Source organism: Carassius gibelio, chromosome A5, assembly GCF_023724105.1.
Source record: "Carassius gibelio isolate Cgi1373 ecotype wild population from Czech Republic chromosome A5, carGib1.2-hapl.c, whole genome shotgun sequence".
Lineage (NCBI taxonomy): Eukaryota > Metazoa > Chordata > Actinopteri > Cypriniformes > Cyprinidae > Carassius > Carassius gibelio.
Window position 1 is genome coordinate 4,856,689 of NC_068375.1, and position 26,175 is coordinate 4,882,863.

The following is a 26,175-nucleotide window of genomic DNA, read 5'->3' on the forward strand; positions in this document are numbered from 1 at the left end:
TGATCCAAACGGAAAGGAATGCAAAGCAATTGCACAGACGCAGGTTCTGCCATCCATAAAACACACAATCATTTACCGTTACATTTAGCCACTACAACTTTCACAGAACCAGTCTTCTCGACTCCACTGCAGCTTAAGGTGCTCTCAAGACCTACTGGAAAGTTCATATTTACATGTTTTGTAGTAGTCAGATGCAATTACGATGTTTATTAATAGTTAGTAAAGTAGTTGTAAGATTAAGGGTTCTAAAATATGGTCATGCAGAATAAGGCATGAATATGTGCTTTAAAATTACTATTAAACAGTAATATGCATGCACATAAGCTCCCTGATAGCACATCTACATCACATAGATGTGTAGTTGACGTCTGCATTTACATCTGCAAGACACATTTTTTTAGGGTGTTTGCTTACCTGGAATACATCTATAGAACGTTTCCTATCAGATGTCTAATAGATGTTTAGAAAAAATATGTTTATGATTTAGAATTCATGTAAAACTGACATCTTAAAGATGTCTATCCGGTGCTTATACACAGCAGATGCTATCCAGGTTGAGCGATCTTTAAAAGACATCTTGCTGATGTACAAGTGCTGTCCGGGCTTCAAGTTGATTAGAATTGGTCCTTAAAATAAAATGTTCCCATACATTTTAGTTAATTGTTAGTTAATGTTCATAATGGATCTGATATCTAATATGGGCGGGTTTATCTGAAATAGATGACACAACAATAAATAACAACAACAATAATAATAATAATCGATTTGATTACAACTCAGATTCACTTGAAATAATGCCCATTTTCCACAAGTTGATATGATTCTTTAGGGTCTTAATGAAAAGTCCGTAACATAGTTTGTTTAAAATTTCTCAATGGTAGTGATTTTTTTTTTACCCTGAGTGTCTGTTTACTTCAGCCACATTCATAGTAAAACTTTATTAGGAAACATTATTAGGAAAGGTGATTTGCAATGATTCATTAAAATACATTGTACTTACTGCTTCTGTAGGTGAGGCTGGATCATGAATGATTCACGCGAACATAAACACATTCACGTAGATCAAGGGCGCATTCCATTTATATCCAAACATAAGTTAATCCTCTGCGATTTCAGTTGCTCAGATGTCGGGAGTAAATGACTACTGCTATGTTCATTATTACATCTAACAAAGAAACACCTCAATCACTTAGAAGTCATGCTTGTCTGCATCTCGGACTGATGAAGGCTCACTCAATCAAACAATCGTGGGAGGGGCCTCCGACTGTGTGACGGTACATGGTCAGATTACTCGATTTGAGAAAGGGAAAAACATTTAACGAGATTACAAAAAAAAAAAAAAAAAAAACACTTGGATTTTTATCATTATAGGGTGGTTGTGTACACACACTGCCAACACACATTTCAGTCCAAACAACTTGTAAATGTGCATGTAGCATTATATGACACCTTTAAAAAAATAAAATAAATAACGTATGCGAACCTGAAGAGGGATTACAGTTGAATTAGCTTTTGTTTAATTGAATTCGCTACTAGCCTAGCATGGTTAATTTATCTGGAATAACCTCCCCAACACCTTGACCGGCCAAGCTGTCGGTCTGAGCGCGTTAATTACTTGGCTTTACGACAGCGGCCATCCCGCTCAGAAACACCCAGGCCAAATGACCCATCCACGGCAGCGGTTCCGCTCGCAGGCGTTTCTGTCTCTTCATCGATCGTCCTGGTCTCCTCCCCTCGAGGGCCCATAATTCACTGGCCAGGTAAATTGGAACAATAAGTCAGACCATTAGTGAATTAGTTTGTTTTGAAAACTGTGCATTGATCTGGGCTCTACTGATTGGGTTGAGGCAGGCGTGGGCATTTAATTATCCTGCCGAGAGTGCTGGGCTTAGACTCCTGAAGGTCAGGCTTCTGCGAGAGCTGCGTGAATGCACTGCAAGGGCTGTTTGCATGCGTTCGTTCATTCACTCGGACGCCAGCGGCTGTAATTGGCTGTGCGTTTGTGTGGCCATCCACAGAGGTGTGTGCAGCCTGGAACTCATAATCTGAACGCGACAAATTGCACTACACTAGCTTTATCCTCCCCTGATTAGCTCTACCTCACAGTGCAGTGTGTGACATGAATACAAATGTAATATAAAATCATATAAAACAAGAGCGCGGTCAGAGTCCTGCTGGTCAGATTGAGTTTCTGTGGCAGATCGCCCAGTGTCTGGCAGCGCTGCCATGCTAAAAAATAATTTTCCAGTGGAGTGTTTGTTCAAATATGCAAGAGAATCATAGTTATAGTGTTCACTTTATAGTTTCCTGAACATATGTACTTTTACATATGCTACAATTGCTTACAAAGGCTTACAAATGGTATGAATTTCAGATATATAGGCCTGTACACACATACACACACACACACAGGATGCATGTTTAAGTCCATCTTACACTGAGCAATATACAGGTGATAATAAAATAAAAATTGCATTCTTAAGAAAGCATAATTTCCCCACATTATTTTGATCATATCTTATAATTTATCTTAAGCTTTTACTTGTGATTATCATAAGATAATCCACTTGTGTATTATGAACCTGCAGAATAATGAAACACTTCCTTGTGCAGGATACATACTGTAGAAATCTTCAGGCTAGCTGTCAATATCTCACATATTTTAGAATTTATTTTGACTGGAGCATCGCGTTACCATTTAGCATCCAGGAATGGAGTCAATACTAATAATAAAACATCATTATTGGATTCAGTTCCACCTGCATTTTTTAAAAGGGCTGGTGTATGTATAGATGACACTGATTCAGATGATTCAGACAGATGTTAGTTATGCATTCCAGGTTTAGAGGTCTTGGCAGTGGGGGTTTTGAAAACACTCTGACAGTAAACATCTAGCGCAGCGTCAGCAGAGGCAGTATGTGGTCTACATCAAGTGGACAGGGACTCGGGAACAAGCCCAAACCCTCCACTTCCTCTCAGAGGAGTTTGTAGGCGGAAACTGTTCGATACGTCCTCACAAAGCAGAATCTCTCTTGGTTCAATCCAGCAACTCCTGGGACCCAGAATACAAATAGGGACAAGCCTCCATCCCTGTGAACTGTCAGGAACAAAGCGGAGCTCAGCCCCTACGAAGGGAAACAGCAATTGATTGAGTCCACACAAGACTTGCATTAGGAATGAGATTCCTGAATAAAGCAGTGAAGACAGGAAGCTCAGAGAGTGAATGAGACCATTTACAGGCTCAAAAAAGAGGGGGGTGAGGGGGAACAAGGATGAGCCAAAAGACTGCAAGAGCATTTAACCTACAACAACATTTCAGGACAAGAACAGTTTTTATAATGTTCTTATTTATAATATTACAATTTATATTACTTATCTACTATTTATGCTTATTATTAATCCTCCAGTTCTTCTGAGACCGATTCTAAAAGTAACTCATTTATGTTAACAACGTGCTAAAACATGTTAACAATGTTAAAAAATGCTAACAACATGCTAATACAAGCTAGCAACAGGCTGTTTCCTATGGAAGCATGTGGGTAACATTATTCAATTTGGGATGTAATATGCAATATGACAATGCAATATGTAAAATGGCAATGCATTTCTGTATTTACATTTACATTTTCCAATACATTTGTGCAACGTTTGGTGCAAAATGAAAATGAAAATTAAATTACATAATTTTCATTTGCCATTTCCTACACCAGTTTTAATATGTAAAATGAATATTAATTTTAACGCTTTATAAGTTGCAAAATGAAAATGTATTACAGAAATTATTAGATATGTCTAACATGTTCAAGCAAAAACTGTGGCAAAATGATCATTTAAATGCTATTTTTCTTAAATGCATTAACACTTACAGTCAAGACACCTACGATTGCATTTTCGTTCAATGACCCGCAGGCACATAATGATGTAGCAGATGTAGCTGGGCACATAATTTGTGCTGCTGAGACCTGCAAAGAGACCCCATTAAATTATTGTATGAATATTGTCCCACTGATAAATACAGTGCAAATAGTTCTCTCTCTTTGGATAAAATATCAGACTACAACCTAGAAATAATTTGTAGTTCTCGGCAGCACAAATTATGTGCCCACCTACATCTGATTCAAATATTATGTTAATTAACAGTGAGCGGTGGTTTCAGACATTACAGTGCTTCACTCGCACTGACTCTTATTCTGCCTGAAAGAATAAAAAGACCGAGCTGAAGGCGGAGCGATTCGACCAATCAGATGAAAGCAGCATTTCAGCTCCGCCCACAAGTGCGAATGAAATATTGAAGCCATAAACTGAAATCATCAAAACATACACGGACCAACTGTCTTGTCCATGTTCTCTCACTTGAATCCTCTTCTTGAGATTTGAGTCTCTGACCTTCTGTAAGCCCCGCCTTGTTCACGCTGTGATTGACGTGGCGGGAGGGGGCGGAGACGTGATCGGCTCGGAATGCATTTTCAATGTGCACTTTGGATTTTGCTACATTCATTGCGGGTCATTGAATGAAAATGCAATCGTAAGTGTCTTGACTGTGAGTGTTAATGCATTTAAGAAAAATAGCATTTAAATGATCATTTTGCCACAGTTTTTGCTTGAACATGTTAGACATATCTAATCATTTCTGTAATACATTTTCATTTTCATTTCATTTTGCAACTTATAAAGCGTTAAAATTAATATTCATTTTACATATTAAAACTGGTGTAGGAAATGGCAAATGAAAATTATGTAATTTAATTTTCATTTTCATTTTGCATCAAACGTTGCACAAATGTATTGGAAAATGTAAATGTAAATACAGAAATGCATTGCCATTTTACATATTGCATTGTCATTTTGCGTATTACATCCCAAATTGAATAATGCTACCCATATGCTTCCATAGTTTCCCTCTCGGTTCTTCGTGATTGCGTTCACGTTCGGCGTGCGGGGCTGGGACAGTGCCGTCCATTAGTATAGTGTTGAAACACACTAGAAACATTCTAGCAACATATAAAATAATATACATTTGATAAAATATAGAAGCAACATGTTAAAACGTTAACAGCAAGCTAACAAAATGAAGAAACACGCTAACAGCAGGCTAAATCATGTTACCAATGTTCTAACATGTAGAAACATGCTAAATCATGCTATAAAGAGTAAAAAAAAAAAAATACTTGCGATATGCTGGCAATGTGGTAAAGCATGGTAGGAAATGGTAAAACATGTTAACAACATGCTACCAAAACAAAAACAGGAAACATTACTGGAAAATGACAGTCCTGGCTGACCCGACATGGTAAAAGTGTTTTGGACAAATGGATGCATGGAAAACACTGCGAGTATTATAATTTGCCGCACTGATTTCATAAGCGGATTTGTTTGGTCTCCAAACATTTGTCAATAAATGAATCCACATTGACAAATCTCAAGGTCCTTCAGGCAGTCGAGAGAAAATGGTGGGAGATTTGTAAACAGCATGTGTCTATCTCAGAGGGAGACGACTAAAGCACAAGAGCGGATTATAGTATGAGTGTTTAATGTGAAATATCTTGTTATACAGCATATCAGCGGAGGAATATTCATCTGTGAGACCCTTTTCTAAAAAGACTTCCAAAGGCTCACTGGGGTTCATTGATTTTCTAATGCAAAGCACTCATTGTAATAAATGTGGTGTGGAAATTCAGTACACTTACCAACTTAAGTTATTTAGCAGACACATTTTATTCAGAGCAATACAGGGACGGGCACCCCGGGTGGTGCTTTGCATTCACAACCCATTTTTCTTCCATAATGTGAAACAGGATATTCAACAAGAAAAGAACATTTATTGGCTATAATTTGATGTTATACATCAGGGACTGATTGGATGGAGCAATGTTGGCATTCCTTACCAGTCAATGTGAGCTTGCAGTGCCTAAATAGCTGTTTGACTGATTATCCCACAAAGCCTGTAGGTGACACCAGCCACTAAATACATTTTAGGGTAGTTTCCGGTATAGTAGCTATACTTAAAGTGAAACAAAACCACTTCAGTTCAAGTACGACTTCGGTTCAAACTTTACAAAGTTTCTTTTCAGTTTTCAGTGAAGCCTAAATTAGGATGCTGTGTGAAAGTGATGAAATTAAAACATACATTCAAAGCTATACTACTTTTTTATCGCTAATATTCCAATATTCACTGTAACAATGGTGGACACATTTTGGTTTTCCTCATTTGTTTTTACTAGATTACATATTTTGTTATTTTCACTTGTTTGCACACGTTTCCAGTAGTTATTAGTATCAATCAGTATATGACATGAATTTTTAGCAGGAGGATAGAGTACATATATATAAATGCAAAATAAATCAACATTAATCAATCAGTTATTTTTACTTAATAAAAATAAAGAACTTTTGTACTTTTACCCAAGTAAACTTGAAAAGGAGTACTTACTTTTACTGGGTTACTAGGCTATTTTATTGGGGTATCTGAATTTTTACTTAAGTACTTGATTGTAGTACTTGATCCTCCTCTATACTGTAGCAATAATAATAATAATAATAATAATTGTGTGTAAACTGTATATGATGTGTCGTGACACTTAGCTGCTATTATGCTATTATTCAGTAAAACTCACTATAAGTGCGGTGACAACCCTATGAAGAGGCAGAACAAGTTATTTCATTTTATTTCTTTATTTCTTTATTTTTCTTCTTTGGAATAACATGCACTGATGAATCATGCACCACAAGACTAAGGACTTTGATTTAGAAAGCAATTTTTATTTTATATGGACCTTAACCAGGTCTGGCAAGGTGATTGTGTTCATATTTAACGGCACAATAAGCCTTGGCATTGTAAGTATTCTGCCTCTGCGATGTTTTCCGTAATGCACATGCAATTTTCTCGATTAGATAGGAAGAGGTGCATTACTTAAAGTGAGAGGCTGAATAAATTATGACCCTGTTGCCCCAACAGACAATGTGGCTCTTTGTTTGCAATAAACATAAATCATGGTGCAAATTGGATTATTTTGCTAGACATCTAAACAGTTCTCCTGCTCACTCTGTCAGTATACGTCACAGTATTGCACTCAGTGCAGTATAAATGTGCACAGATTAATTATTATATGTTTGTGCTTTTCCGTAAGCCTGCGGTGGGTTTGGCTCCGTGCCTCGGTGACTGTCTAAGCACCACAAGAAATATCAATATCAGACAGCATTTGTCATGGTCAGTGCTTCACATACCGCCATCGCTTTCCACTTGATGCATGTGCTTCTTTACGGTTAAAAGCCGATTTGCATCCATTCTTTCAAACAACAACAACAATCTCTATGCAGGCTCATATGTATGTACCCTTTAGCAAACTATGAAAAGAAAACGAATTAAATAATAATAATAATAATAATAATAATAATAATAATAAAATAATAAAAAAGTCATAATTTACTCACCCTCCAGTTGTTCCAAATCTGTATAAGTTTCTTTCTCATGTTGAACACATGCACATATATTTTTAAGAATGTTGGTAACCTACCAGTTGCTGGTAGCTGTTGACTTCCACAGTCTGGAAAAAAAAATACTTTGGAATCAGTAAGGACCAGCAACTGTAGCATGAGTAAATGATAGCAGAATTTTTATTTTGGGATTAAGTAGGTGATATTTTTACTCCAGGCTTGGCAGACACCTGAAACCCATGATGGGCATCTGTCAGAGAGTTGGATGAGTGTTTGAGAGCTGTGGGATTGTTTTAGAATAACCCTCACACAGCCAATCCAGCTGCCACTGGTCCAGTAACGTCCAGCTGCTATGGCCGCACTTCCTCTGGAGGAGCCATCAGCTGTGAAAGCTGTGATAGGGAAACACTCACTGATTACAGGAGCTGGGGAGCGTTTCCCAAAACCATAGTTGCTAACTAAGTTAGCAACTTTGTTGGTTGCAATACAATTTCCCATTGCCAACCAACTAAGAATGGACATTCTCGTATTACTGTCTCAAAACACAAAAGGAGATTAGCAGAATTTCTAAAGTGAATGAGTAAATTATAAAGTTTTAGTAATTTTTTTGTGTGTTTTTGAAATTTTTATTAGCTTTTATGTCTGTTTCTATATATTTTATTATTTTATGTGTATATTTATTTCCGTTTCAGTAATTACATAATACAATTTAAACAAAAATGAGAAATGTTTCCATGGTACCTAGGAGTATTTAAACGAAGATTTTATTTCATTTAAATGTTTATTTATTTATTGTTATTATTAATTATATATATATATATATATATATATATATATATATATATATATATATATATATATATATATATATATATATATATATATATATCGATAGATAGATAGATATTTAATTATATCATTATTAGTTTGTTTTAGTTAACTATTATAACCATCATGACAGACACAATTTGTGTGTTCATAATATACACCATATAGACCTCAATATCTTTTATGGATTTTTTTTTTTTTTTTTTTTTTTTTTTTAAATGCACCTAAAACTGAAACCCTATAACAATATGATAATGTGAAAAAGCTAAAGCTAAATTTCAAAAGCTTTTTTCTATTCCATTGTGCCTGGAATTACATTAACTTTGCTGATCCATCATGATTCACCTTGACTTTGTAATTGCATTTACTACTGAGGAACAATTACGTCTGTCGGAGACCTCTGGAAAATCCGTGCAGGTACAGACTACTGAACTATTTGCTCTAGTGTGAAGATTTCAAAGGGTTAACTTGTCTCTCTCCATGTTTGTAATTTCAGTCAAAGGATGCATTGTTACGTTCTGACAGGCAACCTAATTAGTTAAAGGAGCCCTCATTAGACAGCTCAGCTGCATATCTGTAACTGCAGGTGATGCTGGCAGCAGAAGCCTGTGTGACTGCGAGATCTTCATTCATTAAAGACAGTAAAAAGCCGTACAGGAAGAGGGAAGAAATTATTTAATTGTCAATTAGATAATTGCATAGAGGAGAGAATATTAATCTGCATTCAGCTGCCTGGAGCTCATAGCATATGCACCTCTTAATTATGTGCGCACTGTATGAAGACACCTTTAAGATAAGGATAAACACTATGTATGGTAATATTCATACAAATACATGGATCACGGCCGGTTATTGCATTTTCAGATATGATTATTAATGCAATATTTTCCATGCAAATGGGTAATTATGGAAATATGCATACATGATGTGTGTATGTAATAACTTATTAATGATTCATAACTTTTTTCTTATTGAAGGTGCGTAAGGTCAGATTCCTATTAACAGTAAAAACACAAAAATGTTGTAATTAAATTCCCAAACTACAATCAACTCGACTCATAAAGTCATGATACACTATTAAAATATATGCATAAGTTAAAAAAGGAAAAAGGCAAAAGAAAATCGTGTCTCTTTATGAGGACGAACAACATCCAAGTAAATGATAAAATAAATGATCATATATTTTTCAAGCACTATCTATATCGCATATATACATATAGATAAATGCTCTCAATTAGGATAACCACACTTAAATAAGTTTATCATAAGTGCAACTAATAAAACTAAAAAAATACATTATATACCACATACCACATTTTTCGTAAAGTAGTAACTGATTGATTGATTGATTGATCGAATGATTGATTGATTGATTAATTAACTACAATAACCTTGAAGAGATAGCAGCATTGAATTACATTTTCTTACATAGAAATATAAATTACTCTGAATTTTTACGAACTGTCCAACTGATTTATTTTGACTTGCCAATGCTACTTAAAAAAAAAAAAAGAAAAGAGAAAAGAAAACCTACAAAAAGCTTTATTATTATGAAAATACTTCTGGAAGTTATGAAGTATTAGTCACTCACATGTGCTTGATTCTGGTGTCAGAGTTGCATCACATCCTGTCTGATACTTCATGAGGAGGGTTAATGTTGTCTTTTAATAGCTACGAGTTTGGGCTTCTAATGCATGTGCTGTCTGGCTCTTATCGTGACATAAAAAACATGCTGTTGGACAGACAGTCATAAGTGCTGCTGACATATGCTGTGATATGGAAATCCAGCTTATTTGAATAACACACACAGGCTGGCTGTGGGAAGCTCACATCACATATAATATTTTGCATTAGACATTGAGGCCTGTTTTTAGAACCAAAACTGTTTTACATCAGTTTCTCCTAGATTATCTTGCTAAAACATTCAATTCCCATGACTATCATGCAAGTCATCCAGAGATTAAATTAAGCACAAGAATACAAATAATATGATAGGGGCTAAAATCAACCAAGTGCCAAATGAGAGAAAATAGTTGGGGAGTACTTGGAACATCTTGTCACTCTCTAGTTGGTCTAAAATATTTCTTATTAATTCAAACAATGCCTGACATTTTATATGAATAAGCACAGTTATGAAAACGCAAAACCTGTGATGTAATTCTATAATCTGTAATCAGATGCACACAGTGTTTTTAAGCACTGTGATCTTTTTTCATGGTTTGCAGTAAATGCTGCTCCATCTCCAAGTGCTTTATTAATATTATTTCAGTTTGTGTTTTTCAGTTGCTTTAGGATGTCAAAGTAAATTGTATTTCATTTCAACATTCATTTTATTCAAGTCATGAAAAAGTGTATTTTTATTTGTATAATTGTTATACTTATTATTATCTGATAGTTTTCTGTTAACCCTGGATGAATAGCTAAATATGATAATTCATAATTATAATTAATTAAATAAAATAAAAATTGTAGCACATACAATGGCTGGTAATGTATATTATATATTACACGAGTGGAAGTATAAAAAATTAGTGTATTTGGGCGTTCATATCTATCTATCTATCTATCTATCTATATATATATATATATATATATATATATATATATATATATATATATATATATATATATATATATATATATATATTTTTTTTTTTTTATTGTTGCCCAAATCCACTATAATTTTACACTGCTACTCATGTAATAGATATGCATTTTATCAAATTACAGGCCATTGGCACATTACAGGCACATGTGGCAAAATGTTAGCTTTAGGCCCTGCCTACAATTGTTAGATTCATTGACTTTCTGTTTCCTTATTTGGTCATTTTCCTGTTTTTGTCTGGTTAATTGATTAATCCCCACCTGTCTCCATTCACCTGATTTCTCCCCGTGTGCTTAAATACCCTGTCTTTTGAGTTTCTCCTTGTCCGTGATTGATGTGGTATTTTATCTTATTGTAGAGTTGTGTTGGATGTGCCCTTATTCTCCCGTGATTATTAAAATTACCCTTTAGTATATCTTCTCCTTAATGCACCTTCAATTCACACACCAGCAAACGTAACAATAAGTTTACATCTTTTGACCAAAGATGAGACTTGTGTATTTTTTTATTCTTTTTCTTTGTAAGATAAAATATTTTGGGATAGTTTTCATGATATTTAACCTTGGAGTGGCATGACATAAGGGTGGTCGGATGTGCTTAGTTTTTTTTCTGGACTCGTAATCATTATTTCACTGTTATATAATGGTCTGTTTTTTTAATGTTAACATCTCTTTTACAGACGCCTCTTGACAGCAGCTTATTAACTCTTGTCCATCTCACTTTCACCAGGATATCAGCATGTACAACTTAAACTGCATAAATGAAGCTAATGTAATATATTCATGTGCGAACATGCGCCAGGCATTAATTACTGTAGCCAGCGGAGATTCGCCGCCATCCTCCTCCACGAACTGTCCCCATGTCACAACATATCACAAAGCTGACATTTACCCCTTCTGAACTTATCATGCCACCAATTAGTCTGAATAAAGTGAAGGCTGTACTTACTGTTTGTTATTCGTTCAATCATATTGGTGAAAAGGGCATTGAGTCATGTTGCGCATCGCTCTGCAAACCGCCTGCTAATAAAACAATCTATCGGCCTGCTATTGCAGGTTATGCCAACAGGATTAGATTTCATAGCACATGAAATGGTGTGGGAGTTTGATGAATGATGCTCAGATGTTGTCTTGTGTTCCTTGCGTTTCGCAGGTCTCCACAGAATGGAGCGAGAATGAGCAGAGAGCGGTCGAGAGTGAAGCATGAACTGGAGGCTCATTGAAGTCACTTACTTCCTGTTTATATGGGACCATATAACAGTTCAGTCTTCCCGCCAAGAGCCCTCGGCCAATGAGCAGCATGTTGCTAAGCAGTTTGATTGGCTCATCTCTGACCGTGGCCCTTTCCACCACTCGAAGGGGTACCTCTCCTTCATGGAAAGATTTCGCCAAGGATTCACGACCCGGTATAAGATTTACAGGTGAGTAATAGACACCATGCACTGTTTAGTTTGCTATTGGCTAACGGCTGGATATAAAAGTTTCTGCTGCGACCTCTTTAAAATGTGCGAATTGTGAATAATTGTCTTGAGTTTGAACCTTTCTTATAGAAGTTCAAAGTCACAATAATTTGTTTCTGGCCATACAGAGAGGATATGCATGCAATCTGATTAGCGCCACGCTATTATGCTTACAGGGTTCCCACGCTCATGAAACAGCTGAGATCTTTAAAATAGTGTTTTCCAGTCTTGGAAGAAATATTGAGCATTTGTGCAGTGAATTTTATTTTTTTATTTTATTTTTTTTTCTGGTTCTGAAATATTGCATTGACAAGAAAGTGCTTCCTGAGAGTGATAACACTTTAATTTTGGACCCAGTTCTCACTATTAACTAATTGCTTATTATCAGCATTCTGGCTGTTTATTTGTACTTATAAAGCACAAATTAATGCCTTACTCTGCATGATCACATTTTAGATCCTTTAATGTTATACCATACCTACATTTAACAACTACCGTACAAACTGTTAATACGCAGCAAAATAAGGAGTTTATTGAGGCAAAAGCAGTTAATAGCTAATAATGAGAATTGGTCCCCAAACTAAAGTGTGACCATTTTCTCAACTTTTGAAATATTGCATCAGCAAAAATTTGCTCTTTGAAGATGAGTGCAATCTGAGCAAATAGATTTTTATTTTTATTCTTGTCAAGATGATCATATAATAGGGAACAAGCAAACAATTATTGAAATGCATTGGTGTGGAGGTTTGGGAACCTGTACTGTGTTTATAAGTTGGCTGTTGTTTGTGTGGAGCATTGATTTTTGCTGTTTACTCTGAAAATATTTTAAAGAACATTTTTAAAGACACTTTACTTTACATCAGGTCTCATTTGTTGACATTGGTTAATGCATAAACTAATGTATCTTTAATTAACAATGAGTAATATATTTCAGAACATTTATTAACCTTTGTTAATGTTAGGTAATACAAATATTCAACCAGTTATAGTAATATTAAAATATAAATTTTGGGATCTGAAAATGTATTAGTAAATGCTAAGAATTGCTGTATTGTTCATAGTTCATGTAAACTAATCTTAACAAATTTAACTTTATAGGAAAGTGCAACCGATAGAAATGTTTGTTTAAATGTGAGTTTAATATTAGTTAATGCTCCTGATGTCGTTATCATTCTTTGTCAATGACACCTGATACTTATGAACTGAAACGTTACAGTTATGTTATTGCTGTGAGGTTGCTCTTTTATTGTTTAGGAGATTTAACTCCTTAGGAGAGAGCTTCAGAGAGCTCACTGCTGTGTTATGCCTCCCCAGAAGGTCTGTAGGAGAAGTAAAAAACATTGAGGCACAGCTGAGTCTATGGTTGACCTACTGAGAATAATTTTTTGATTTATTGTAGCAAATCTAAAACGAGTTTGTGACATTGTTGGGAAGTATTCTGAGACAGGATAAACATCTGATAAGCATGAGATTGTGTGATTTTTCTTTGGGTTTAGATGAAGAAGCTCCAGCTTCATTATTGGGCAATTATCCGCTTCAAGAGAACAGGAGGTAGCGGCTCTTGTATCACAATACTGCAACATTATTGAGCAGGGAGTCATTAAATTAATGGCATGTGCCATAATTTTTTTTTTTTTTTTTTTTTGCAGGACTCCTCAGAGCTTTACTACATGTCATTATTATAACAGTCTAAGAAGAAACTAGTGTTGTCAAAAGACTTGGTACGTACTTCTGTACCAAGTCGGTACTAAAAAAATAAAAATGTGACGGTACCAGGTTTATTTAAGTACTGATGGTACCGAGGTCCTGATCAATCTGGTTCTTGAAGCATACAGCGATATGATTTCCGCGGACAGAATCTAAAAATCCAGTCATGAAACTGAAACTTCAATTTTAATATGGACAGTCACGGAATTTGTCAAAGTTAGCATAAATCAATCAAATCTAATCAAATCTCCATATGGACCAGCATCTGTAAATGCCACACAAGTTGGTTGAAATCTGACTCCTGCATTATCTGCACGTCTCTGTGTGAATGAATGAATGAATGGCAGATACGTGCGGGTTTGTTTACTACATAGACTGAAGCATATGACGCATACATAAACAACTTCACCAGAACTGTTCTAAGTCACTTCTTAAGAATTTTACCGTTTCATTTGAGTAAAACCAGTGTCAATTTGAAGCTATTCACGTTAACCCGTCAAAATAAAAAATAATTTTTACATAAAGGCATTGTGCTAGAAATATCCCCTTTATTCACCAATAAATAAAATGTGTTTAAATTTCATTAATTAACCTGTTAACTGTCACTCAGGTTTTTGAAGATAGACTTTAAAGTGCATGATACAAACCTAAATTTTTATAATTCATGACTGAAAACATTTTGTGGTACATGGTAATCCAATGTCTGATTTTAAAATGGGTTTTAAAGGATGAATTTTGAAATTTTATGTTTTCAAGTGATATATAACTTCTGATGATTTCTAAAAAGTGATAGAGAAAAAGGCAACAAGGAAGTATTTTTTTTAAACAAAGGTCAAAGCTCCTTTTGTAATGTAGATTTCTGAGGGTGCACTCTTGTCATAAATTAATCTATTACTTTTCCTACATAATTTTTAACAAAAAATATTGGTCTAATATATATTTGGGAGTCTTAGACCTTTCCAACAATATATAGTTTGAAATTTTCAGTGGTTCGACAAGGAGCCCAGACCTTGATCTCGAAGTGTTTTCCCGTTTATGTGCTCCATAGAGATTTAATAAAGCTTTAATCCATGAAGCAAAGCATTCTGCTCCATGATGAATACAACATTGCAAACGGTAATTCAAAGCAAACAAGACTGTGAACATCTTTCATAAGCATAATCAGTGAATATAAAACTATTAATTTGTCGTATTTGCACAGTAAAAACTAAACATTTACAGTTTATTAAAGCTTTGAATATAAAAGGTTTGAGGATGTAGAGAGACATCAATCTTACCATTAAACATAAAAATCACATTTAACAAATGGCTTCTAAAAAAAACTAGATCACTGCTTAACCAATTCATGGTATGTACAGTATGTCTTGAAAAATGAGAAGGATAACATTCAGCATCGATTTCTCTATAAAAATGAATGTGATTTTAGCCCAGCAGAAGCTGTACTGTGCTCTTATACTGCAGTGATGTAAACTCATGAGGAGTGAAAAAGCAAAGGCAAATACAGACCCAAGGAAATGCTTCAGTGGGAATTTCTTATAAAAGAATGAGCTTCACACATTTCAATAAATATTTAAATGATTTAATGGTTTAATAGGCCTATTTATAATGGCAATACATTTGTTTACATTAGCATTCAGTTTTGTAATAATGGCATTTATAATAACATCCTGTATATAGAATTTGTATCTAAAAAAATAAATAACAGGGTTCGTACAAGGTGCTTAAAGTGCTTGAAGTACTTGAATTTGACTTTTTGAAATTTAAGTCCTGGAAAACCCTTGAAAACAGTCATATTAATGACGAGGTAATTGAAAAGTGCTTGAATTATTTAAAGGCAATATTTATGAATTTACAAAGCAATTTTTAAGTGTATATTTTTTTTCTATAAAACAAAATTAACGCTCAAAATTAACGCCTCAGCCCATCCCCCTCCTTCTACCCGCCTTATACGTTAACTCGCTCGTTCTGTCATCAATTGTTTAATTTTTATTCATCTATTTTCCTTTTTTAGAATTTAAAGTAAATAAAGTATATGTTTGATAAGTGAGACCTCTGATTGTAGTCCTTGAAAATCCCCAAAATAGTGCTTGAAAAGTCCTGGAAAGTCCTGGAATTTCATTATACAGTATCTGTACGAACCCTGAAATAAGTAATATATGAAAGGAAGAACTCCCTCACATTATCTTCCTTAGTAAATCAAATCCTGCAGCGCTCCTGTAGATGTGAAATCCCTGCACATGTGCTGCTGTAATCAGTCACGAGATTGGCTGCTGTTGATGTGAGGCATGTGATTGGCTGCTATTATATTATGGAAGGTGAACAGGGCCAAAATATTCTTTATTTTTTTAAATATTTTTTATAGAATGCATGGAATTTGACTGTCAGAGCAGTCAATTAAGCTGCTGTGTTTGAGATTATATCATATACAAACATTAGAAGTCTTTCTTGTGTAGAAAAGTCCTAATTTGCATTGCATTGTAAGTCAATTAATTTACTCACAGCAGATATCTCAGCCAGATGTGCGTGAGTCAAGACACATGTTCAAATGCATCATCGTAACACATTAAAACATTTACACATTCTAAAGATGATAACTGATAACTGGTGATAACTGATGGCGTAACATCAGTGGTGTCTACACATACAAAATAAATGCTCAAAATTGACATAGTAACGTGGACAAACACAGGGTGTTGACTCAGTCAAAATTTCAGACGTTCTGGATCTGTTCTCACACATTCTTCATACTTTTGGCTCTGTCTGCCTTCCATATTCTAAAGTCAAACAAACATGCACAGAACAAACGTGTTGTCAATCATTTCCCCAAACAATATGCATCTACACAAATCACATAAGCTACTGATTTTGCATTCAAAACAGTGAATTTGATGAAAGATGAGAAGTTTGCATTGATGAGGAGAGAAACAAAGCTTTTCAAAGCTCAGAGTCAATTGAATCAATTCTCTTCTCAGCATTCAAAACATCACAGGCCAGCGCCAACTTCTAGTAAAAACGGTGTATATGCATCAAAAACTCATTCAAAAGTTTGTTTTTATGAAACCATAATCTATTAAATGCACTCTACAAATGATAAAATACAATTAATTATACAGTTTCTGTAAAATGTGTGTTTCATTAATGTGTAGCCCTTGTTTTGTGTGTTATTAGGCAGGGCTTAGCAAACTAGCTCAATTAGAAGCAGCTTAGCATCATTCTCCTTTTTTTCTCCTTTTTGCTTTATACATAGAAAGGAAATACAAAATCATTAAATGAATTCCTTAAATTACAAAAAAAAGGAAAAATAGATCAAGATCGGTTTATAAACACGTTCGTGTGTTCATTAGATCAACACCATCTGGCAGTGCCCCTGTGAATTCTGAAACTAATTTAACCAAACCTTGTTTTCTGAAATCATGTGATTTGCAAAGTTTGATACAACCTCCAAACCTATGAAACAAATGATTTGTAAATGTTTCGAAGCTTCATGAATCTGTGCTTCATTGCTAATGATTAAGAGAAGTGATTAAAGTATGCATTGGATCTGTATGCTTGAGATGCTAATGGGCTTTGCATTCACAGCACAACTGCTGTTCTTTTCTCAAGAATGCTTCCACTTGACTCGCAGCGACTTTAAAAATAAGCTTTCAAGATAATAACATGAAAAGTCACTGCAGAGGACACACACAATAGGTCTCTATCCTTAGATGTACTGAAGATATAAAGCTGCGTTCGGGCATGTGGTCACTTTAATGGTCTTAAAATCTGCACTGGAGCGCGAGAGACGGTTGTGTTTTCACCTTCATGCACTGGTTCAGCTCAGGCTTTGTCATCTTGCTGGCTGTGCTAGATGTTTTACAATTTAAGGCATCATATATTAAAACGGCACATTCTAATAATCATTGCAGGGATACAATTAAAATATGCTGTTATGCACAGTGTGAAAAATGCCCTGCAGTGTTTGTCATCAAGAGATATTACAAACAAGCGATGACATTTTTGTAATGATCCTTTAATATGTAAGCATATTTAGAGCTGTGTGAACAAAATTATTTTAATTAGCCAAAAAAATGTGTAAAATTTGAAGGGATCACAAATTTTTTTTTGGCTATAAAAAACCTTGGTGGTACCAGTGTGTTTGTGCACAGTAAAACAATATGACATTGACTCTTTAGTTAAAGGACCAATTCTCTCTTTTTTAGTAGTTGCTTATTAGCATGCCTATTATGAACATATTGTTTTTTTTACTAAAGCACATATTTTGCATGACCATATTCTAGATCCCTAATCCTACCCAATACCTAAGCTTAACAACAACATTACAAACTATTAATAAGCAACAAATTATACATTTATTGAGGCAAAAGTCAGAGTTAATGGTTTGTTACTAGCGAGAATTGGACCTTAAAATAAAGTGAGACAAGAGGTACAATATGTTTCTAAAGAGCAGTCTATTATGAACTATTTTAGCATGTTACACTCTCAAGCATAAAGGTGCTTCAAAAGGTTCTTCACAGCGATGCCATAGAAGAACCATTTTTGGTTCCACAAAGAACCATTCAGTCAAAGGTTCTTTAAAGAACCATCTCTTTCTTACCATTTTATAATCTGAATAACCTTCTTTCACCACAAATAACCTTTTGTGAAACAGAAAGGTTCTTCAGATGTTAAAGGTTCTTTTTGGAACCATTTAGACAAAAAAAGGTTCTTCTATGGAATCGTGAAGCACCTTTATTTTTAAGACTGTAGGGCCCATTAAATGTACTGTAAAAGGGAATATAGTCAGTCTAGTTAAACGGGAGGGTATAGATATGGAAGTGAAAATGAAACAGTGTGCAGTTTATAGTGTTTTTTGAGCTTGGATACAGTGAGAGTGAAATACTTGCATTGGCATTTATTCTTTCCTGATATAATATCCTTCCGTTGCCATGAAAACGTACCTGCCAGTATCAGTGACACTTACATAAATCACCCCACACTCTGAATGTTATGTTTGCATTTCACTTTTCAGAACCTAAACGAACAGTATTACAGTGTTTTAGATGAGGAACACTTGAAAATAAAATTTCTGCGTTTTAAAGTCTAGTTTTTCTATGTAATAGTGACTAAAAGATGCATTGTTTAAACAGCATTGAATGGCTCTGCACTAAAACAAGTAGAAAGCCATCTAATTAAATAAACAAAAAATTTAAAACTGTTTTGACGAACACCTGTCAAAATGGCACCATGTGTATTTTTCATGGAGTTGAAAAAACCCAGAAAGCATTGCAGCGAGCTTGATACAATGGAATGCCCAAAATGGCCGACAAGGTGGGAGAAATGCAGGCAGCAAGGAAGTCGACCGGAAGTTGAAGTCGGCCGTGTGCCGTCATCTTGTAGAAGAACTTCACTTGCCAGCAAATAACTTTACATCTGGTCTTTTAAAGACTCCGTTTGTCCATTATTTATTTATAAAGATACACAACAATGTATAAAGGGCTCCATTACCTTCTATGTTACATTATGGCCCCGTAGAAACAGTTTTTGTAAAAAATAGGCTGACGATTGCGTCATAACCACTCGTCTCTCTGTCGTATTACCGTACAGACAGGTGGAGAAGCTCGCAGGCAATTAACTTAATATGGTGTACTGGCTTTACATTTTAAAATACTATACAAAATAATTAATCAGAATACTTACTCCTGCTCACTCACGACAAATAACTCCCTGCTCAAGCTCGCCGTCTCTGCAAGATTAACTATGGCAGTTTGCATGCACAGCTACTAGAAGATTTACATCTGTCAGACAGGTTGCTGACGTCGTCAAGCTTCGTTTGAGTCTGCGTCAAAGATGCATTTGCCAGAAACATTGTAGAAATAAAATTTAAATGATGTTTTATAGATATATGAAGCATTCAGTGACTGAAATGTGTCGCTTACAACAGTATAAAGCACTTATGTTGTTGGTGCAGCTGCTTCAAAAGGAATTGGCCTTATGTGCATGCAAACGCACACACACACACAAATACAATTACAAAATGTTAACGCATGACCTCCTTATGAAATGATTTTCCTCTCAATTCCCAACCCATCAGCTACAGTTCCAAGCAAACTTTTCAGAGAGATGCTGGTGCCGAGTCAGCCAGCCGCCTCACGTCCATATGTCTTCTCTCGTTGTCCTATTTTACGATTAATGTCAAGAAGTCTGGCATTTTGCATTTTCCCATTCCTGACACTGTCATCCAGTGGCTTAAAGTGACATAAAGTGTCTGGAACGGCTCAGAATGAGCATCCTGGAGGAGACAGACAGCAGAGATGTGATCTGACGAAACACAATTCCTAATATTACTCCTATATCCTCCTGTCTCTTTGCATAGTAAAGCTCCACATATTTGACTGACGTGCTACTGCAAATAAAGACAGAAGTTGTGCTCTCCGCTTTCAGACGAGCGCACTTTGATCCTTCCGTTTCCTGTGAGCGGAGAATTGTACGAAAGACTTAATCTAGGTCACGAGTTTGATATTCTAATGGAAGATTTAGGCCGTTTTCCTTCACTCTGTCTTCGCTTTCATTTCCACATCTCTGCTGTTGTCTGTATTTGCTTTCTCTCATCTCTTTTCCCCTCCGTCCTTCCCGTATTGTCCTGTTCTGTGTACGACTCCTCTCTTCTTTTATCTTTCATTCACCCTTTCTCTCTTTCCTCACATGTCAGATGTACATGCACTCTCAACATCTCTCTCTCTCTCTCTATGATTCCACTGAGTTTTACTCTTTTCATGAAACCCAAGAGCTATGAAAGAGGTTTTTCTTTCTTTCTTTTTTATGTCACATAATAACGGTGTCATCATTTGTCGGAGTGCTCGACTGACTGGATTTGAGTTGTTTGGTGAGCAGTCGCTGCTCCCTTTTCTCCTGTATGTGACCTATTTATGTGTGCTTTTACATTTTAGTCCCTCAATCTACTACCTAAACCGTAAGGAAATGGATTATAATAATAATAATAATAATAATAATAATAATAATAATAATAATAATAATAATAATAATTACAAAATGTTGTGTTCAAATCATTTCATAAAAATTATTAACATTTAAATGAAATGAATAATTTCAACTTGAGGATAAAGTTAGGCAGCTGTGATGGATTTCCCTTTGTCACCACAGGTTTTAGCATAAGTGTTTGCCAGCAGTGGCCTCATTCACCAAGGGTTCACCCTGGGACCCGCTTCAGGTGCGCTGTTGATTCATAAAGTGCAGGAAACGGAAATGCATTATGCATTTGGCAGGGACACTGCCTCTGGCCGGCGACACGGTGGCGGCACGGAAAGATTGTGTCTCCCTGTGTTCCCCTGTCTCCTCCAACAGAAGGAAGCATCAAATTCAGCCATCAATGCAGGATATCGGCTCGCTTGTGACAAGACAATTAAATCGGGCATCAACACAGAGTGGAATTCAGTGCGCTTCTCATTAAAAATTTAATCAAGAAATTTGCAGTCACATCTGTCTGACATCTGCACTACTGTCACATGAACTGGGAAGACTCATTCATCAAACGTCGGTAATCTGAACAAAAGTTTTGTTACTCTGTTTCTCGAGCAAATGTCTAAACTGATGATGTCTGTCTCCGAGTCGCTCAGGCTGCCACTTCCTCTTATGTGGTAAATTGGGTCATCTTGTCTGATTCCAGTCTCACTTCTAGCCAGCAGAACTTATGTAATGCCAAATAAATGCCGTCTAGTCATGTTTTGTCCCACAATATGGTTAGATCTGATTGGGTCCAACTGCTCAGATTATATAACAATCAGAAACACGCTTCTTGCTCTGATTGGTAAAGGATGTAATAGTGGCTGACCCAGATGCATTTCAGTGATTAATGATGATAACTAGAGGGTGACCGGTGGTTAAAACCATGTAAGCAATTGAGATGATGCAAACTTTCGGAATTGCATAACTTATTATAAAACAAAACTTAGTTGTATTGGTGTGTTTTCCTTTTTGAATGATACAGGGGAAAAAATAATGCTCTTGCATGTCAGTCACCTAAAAGTGTCCATAAAAATAATGAACTGCTGGAATTTTATAGTTACTTATCCATCCAGGGGTGCCTCATTAGCTAACTATGGTAGTAAGTTTCACTGAAATCTATTGGTAATAACGGAACCTGCGGCCATAGTTGCCTTTGGGAAATGCACCCCAGATAGATCAGATTTGAAAATAGTACTTTCAGTTTGTTTGCTAAGACTAGTTAATTATCCTCTCCAATCATAGGGAAACCAGCAGTATGGATGGCAACTATAATTTGTCTTAAAACGATAAAAAAAAAAAAAAAAAAAATACAGCCAATGTAAATGTAAATAAAAAAATACAACCCTTAAAATTGTCTTTAAAATTATTTTTAATTATGACCCTGATGTGAACATACTTTTATATTTTATACTTTTATATATTGTGCTTCTTGAAATATTATTGTTCATCTATTATATTAATAACCTTCAGTAATCATCAAATCCTCTGTAAACATGGAGATGCAGCTCTAATCTAACTGAGCAGAGTGCAATGTATAATCACGAAACCAATTCGACCTATTCAGGCTAATTTGTAGGGCACAATCTCACTGATAATGTTGCTATAATAGTGCAGATTGTATAAAATTTTATCTCATACTGTATATATATATATATATATATATATATATATATATATATATATATATAAAATGTTTGTTTGATATTTATTTATTTATTCTGTCAATTGTTTTGCCATTCAGAATTTCTGAGGCCGCACCGGCTTGAATCCTTGGAGAAAATCCTTGGCCACACGAATGCCCTATAGCCTTGATTATTCAACAGCCCTTTTCTTAATAGTCATTTTGCTTGTTGCTGGGGAACAAGCATGGCTCAAATAAGATGATTGGTAGCAAGCAGGACATAACAATAGACATGTCCCTTGAGTACTGTAGGTCGCGCTGTGTTCAGAATAAGATTGCTCTCCGAATGAACTTCTCCCTGGGCGCGTTTTTATAGAGGGAGATTAAACGGCAGCTTAATGCTGGACAATGGCAGCCCGATCAGCAACAAGCAAATCTCCATGCCTCTAATAATGACCTGGACGCAGCGTCTCAGTCTGAGATTTCACATGCTGCTGCTCTAGTGCTCGGCTCAGCTGGAAAGGTCACAATCACTTTGAGGAAGATGAAGAATCGCCAATCTATGATTACTGGCCCAAAGGCGTGTTACCAGGGAATAATTAAATGGCTTTAGATCAGTAATCTGTTCTGACACATCGCTGTTGACTGCTCGCTTGTGCGAAACTTGCCCCGTGAGGAGCAGAAGTATGGTGAGAGGCGATGCAGTTCTGCCGCTAAAAGAGAGTTTAGGGTTATACTTTATTTGAAGGTGTCCTTGTTACAGTTAATTATACAAATAAGTACTGAGCAATATTAATTAACTACATGTATACTATATGGTTAGGGTAAGGATTTGATTTGGCTCAGGGTTACTTAAATGTTATTATAATAGTAAGTACATGTAACGTGTTACAAGGATACCTTCAAATAAAATGTTACTGGAAGAACCTACCTACCTAACGATGTGAAGTTCAGACTATATATTAGTTAGTTTATAAATAACCCTGCACTTAGTTGTGTTGTGCCATTTGTACCAAGATTTTCAAAGATTTCTGCAATACATTTTTACAAGAAGACACTATTTAAGTATCTCTAATTAATTCGGTAGCACTTTATTTTACAGTCCTGTTCCCCATGTACATACTTTGTACTTAGTATAGTAATTACAATAACTACGTAATAACTAGGTACCAACCCTGAACCTACCCCTAAACCTAACCCTACCCCGTGTATTTACCTTGTATTACCAGACCTTAGATAAATACACTGTAAGTACAGTATAAGTACATGTAAGTACATGTGCTGTAAAATAAAGTGCAACCATCAATCCTACACCAGTTCATTTCAACAGTGTTGGGGAAAGTTACTTTTAAAAGTAATGCATTAAAATATTGAGTTACTGCCTGGAAAAAATAACTAATTGCATTACCTGTTCTCATCTGAGCTGCAAGGATTGCATGAAGAATAAGATGCAGGAGAAGAACGTTCCAAATACTCTCTCTCTCTCTCTCTCACACACACACACACACACAGACACAATAAAATGTAAAACAAAAATAAGTTATACTTATCTTTTTGCTAATAATTATAGCTGAATGGGATCATCAAAGTTCAAGTAAATTTAAAATATTTTTTTTTTTTTTAAGTAATCAGATTACATACTGTAACTTGGGTACTTAAATTGTTCACCCTCTACACTGCTTCTCAAATGATCCTGTCATATTATTAGTTTTACATGATTGATGTTTATTAAAAGTTCAGTTTGCATAATTGAATTGAAATTAATATTTTTCAATGCAGCAAGTCGACATAATTTTTTACATTTTTGCCCTCCAAAATATTTTACAGTGCAGTTCTGTTGTAAAACACGCTGAATACTTAGTCACTCAAATAGTTATACTGCTAATATAATTTGAAAAGCAATAAAAAAAAAAAAAATACAAGCATTTTCACTAGTTCTCTCAGACTTTTGGACCCCACTGTTTTCCAATATTCAGCTGCAAAGCAGGATTTCAATCAACCAACATTGATTCTGTCAATTTTAATCTTCCATTTCCAGGAACTGCTCTCAGACTAACACTGCATGAGCTGGATTTAACAGAAACCTTCATATTAAACAGTTTTTGGAACATAGTACAACATTAAAGGAATATTCTGGGTTAAAAAACAAGTTAAGCTCCATTGAGCTCTGCGACATGCTGCGAGTCACCACAGAAAATCATTTGGATTCGTCTCTCTAACAAAAGCAAAAAAATGTCGCTCTCACAGGGGAAGTCAAATGTGCAACTATAACACTGTTATGTGAGTGTGAACAGAACAGCTGAGATTTGTTTAACAACCTTGTCTTTGCAAAATTATATCTGATCTTTTCTTTGGTACATTGCAGATTTACCAATAATTTTTTAGTTCAGGTCTCACAATAAACGTGAACTGGTGCTGCACATGGTGTGCTGCTAACAAGCAAAAGCCCATTAGACTTTTAGACATGTTTTGGGAGTGTAATCGTTTTGAAAAGCAGGGAGTTGTATTCTACATGTGGATATACAGTAACTGTGACAGGCCAGTGGTATTACAATCAGTGGGAGAAAGTGGAACGCCAGACATGACGGCTCTGAGTAAGTCCTGCATTTCAGATAAAAGAACCAATCATCAGGTCAGAGTCACTGCCTGGTCTTTTTTGTGAAACATGCGCTCAGCACATGTACACTGCACATGTGCATTGGTGGATTTGAACATTTTTATATGGAACTTCAGCAAAAAAGTGCAAAAACAGTATTCTTTGTAACAAACTTGATACTTGCCAAGCTTAAGGGTCATCAAAGCAATTTTAAGTTAACTAAAACATGATATGCACAAAATATTTGTGTGGGATTTTTAATATCCATTTCCTTAAAGGGACACTAAGTAGGAATTACTCCCATCTAGTGGTGAAATTGTATTTTGCATTCAAACTAATTTTGCTCTCCAGCGCCTCGCTTTTTCAAATGCGCGTTGCATCTACGGTAGGCGATATGTACCAAAACGCTTTGACGGGATGTATTCTAATAGCACTTCGTCGAGTTTTCCTTCAGGTGAACAGGTGTGTTATTTCAAACAAACTGCAACATGACCATAAACAAACAAATGTTACAGTATGAATTACTGACTGTGGAAAACATGAAATATTGTAATTAGTAGTTATGTCTTCTTTATTCGTTATATTTTCTGAATAATGTGCATTGTTAGATATAAAAAAAATATTGTAAAATAACACTGACTTACCTGTCGAGAAGAAAACTGGCCACTTCAGCGTCTCTTTTGAAATCTTTATCCAGCATTAGCTCTTTCCACCTAGAAAAAGCTTCCCCGACATTAACCCCTTTGCGTGCAAACATCGCTGACGGCCCCAGTTTATTATTGTTTCACTTTCACAGCACATTAAACATCACTGTCTTACTTCATCTGGACAAACTGTGCATCAATGGAAAGTTTAAAGACTCAAGCTTCAATATTTGACCAATATTTTGATAAAACATTGTTGCAGTGACAGATAATTAGTGA

The 26,175-nt window shown here is 35.4% G+C and overlaps 1 protein-coding gene across 1 annotated transcript in view; it reads left to right on the forward strand.

Moving 5' to 3' along the window:
• LOC127989671 (BMP/retinoic acid-inducible neural-specific protein 1) overlaps positions 1-26,175 on the forward strand; it is a 162,732-nt gene that overhangs the window by 25,650 nt on the left and 110,907 nt on the right. Inside the window, exon 2 of the mRNA XM_052591443.1 lies at positions 12,020-12,287. Coding sequence (XP_052447403.1) covers positions 12,070-12,287 — 218 coding nt within the window. The 5' untranslated portion in view covers positions 12,020-12,069. The remainder of the gene's footprint in view (positions 1-12,019; positions 12,288-26,175) is intronic.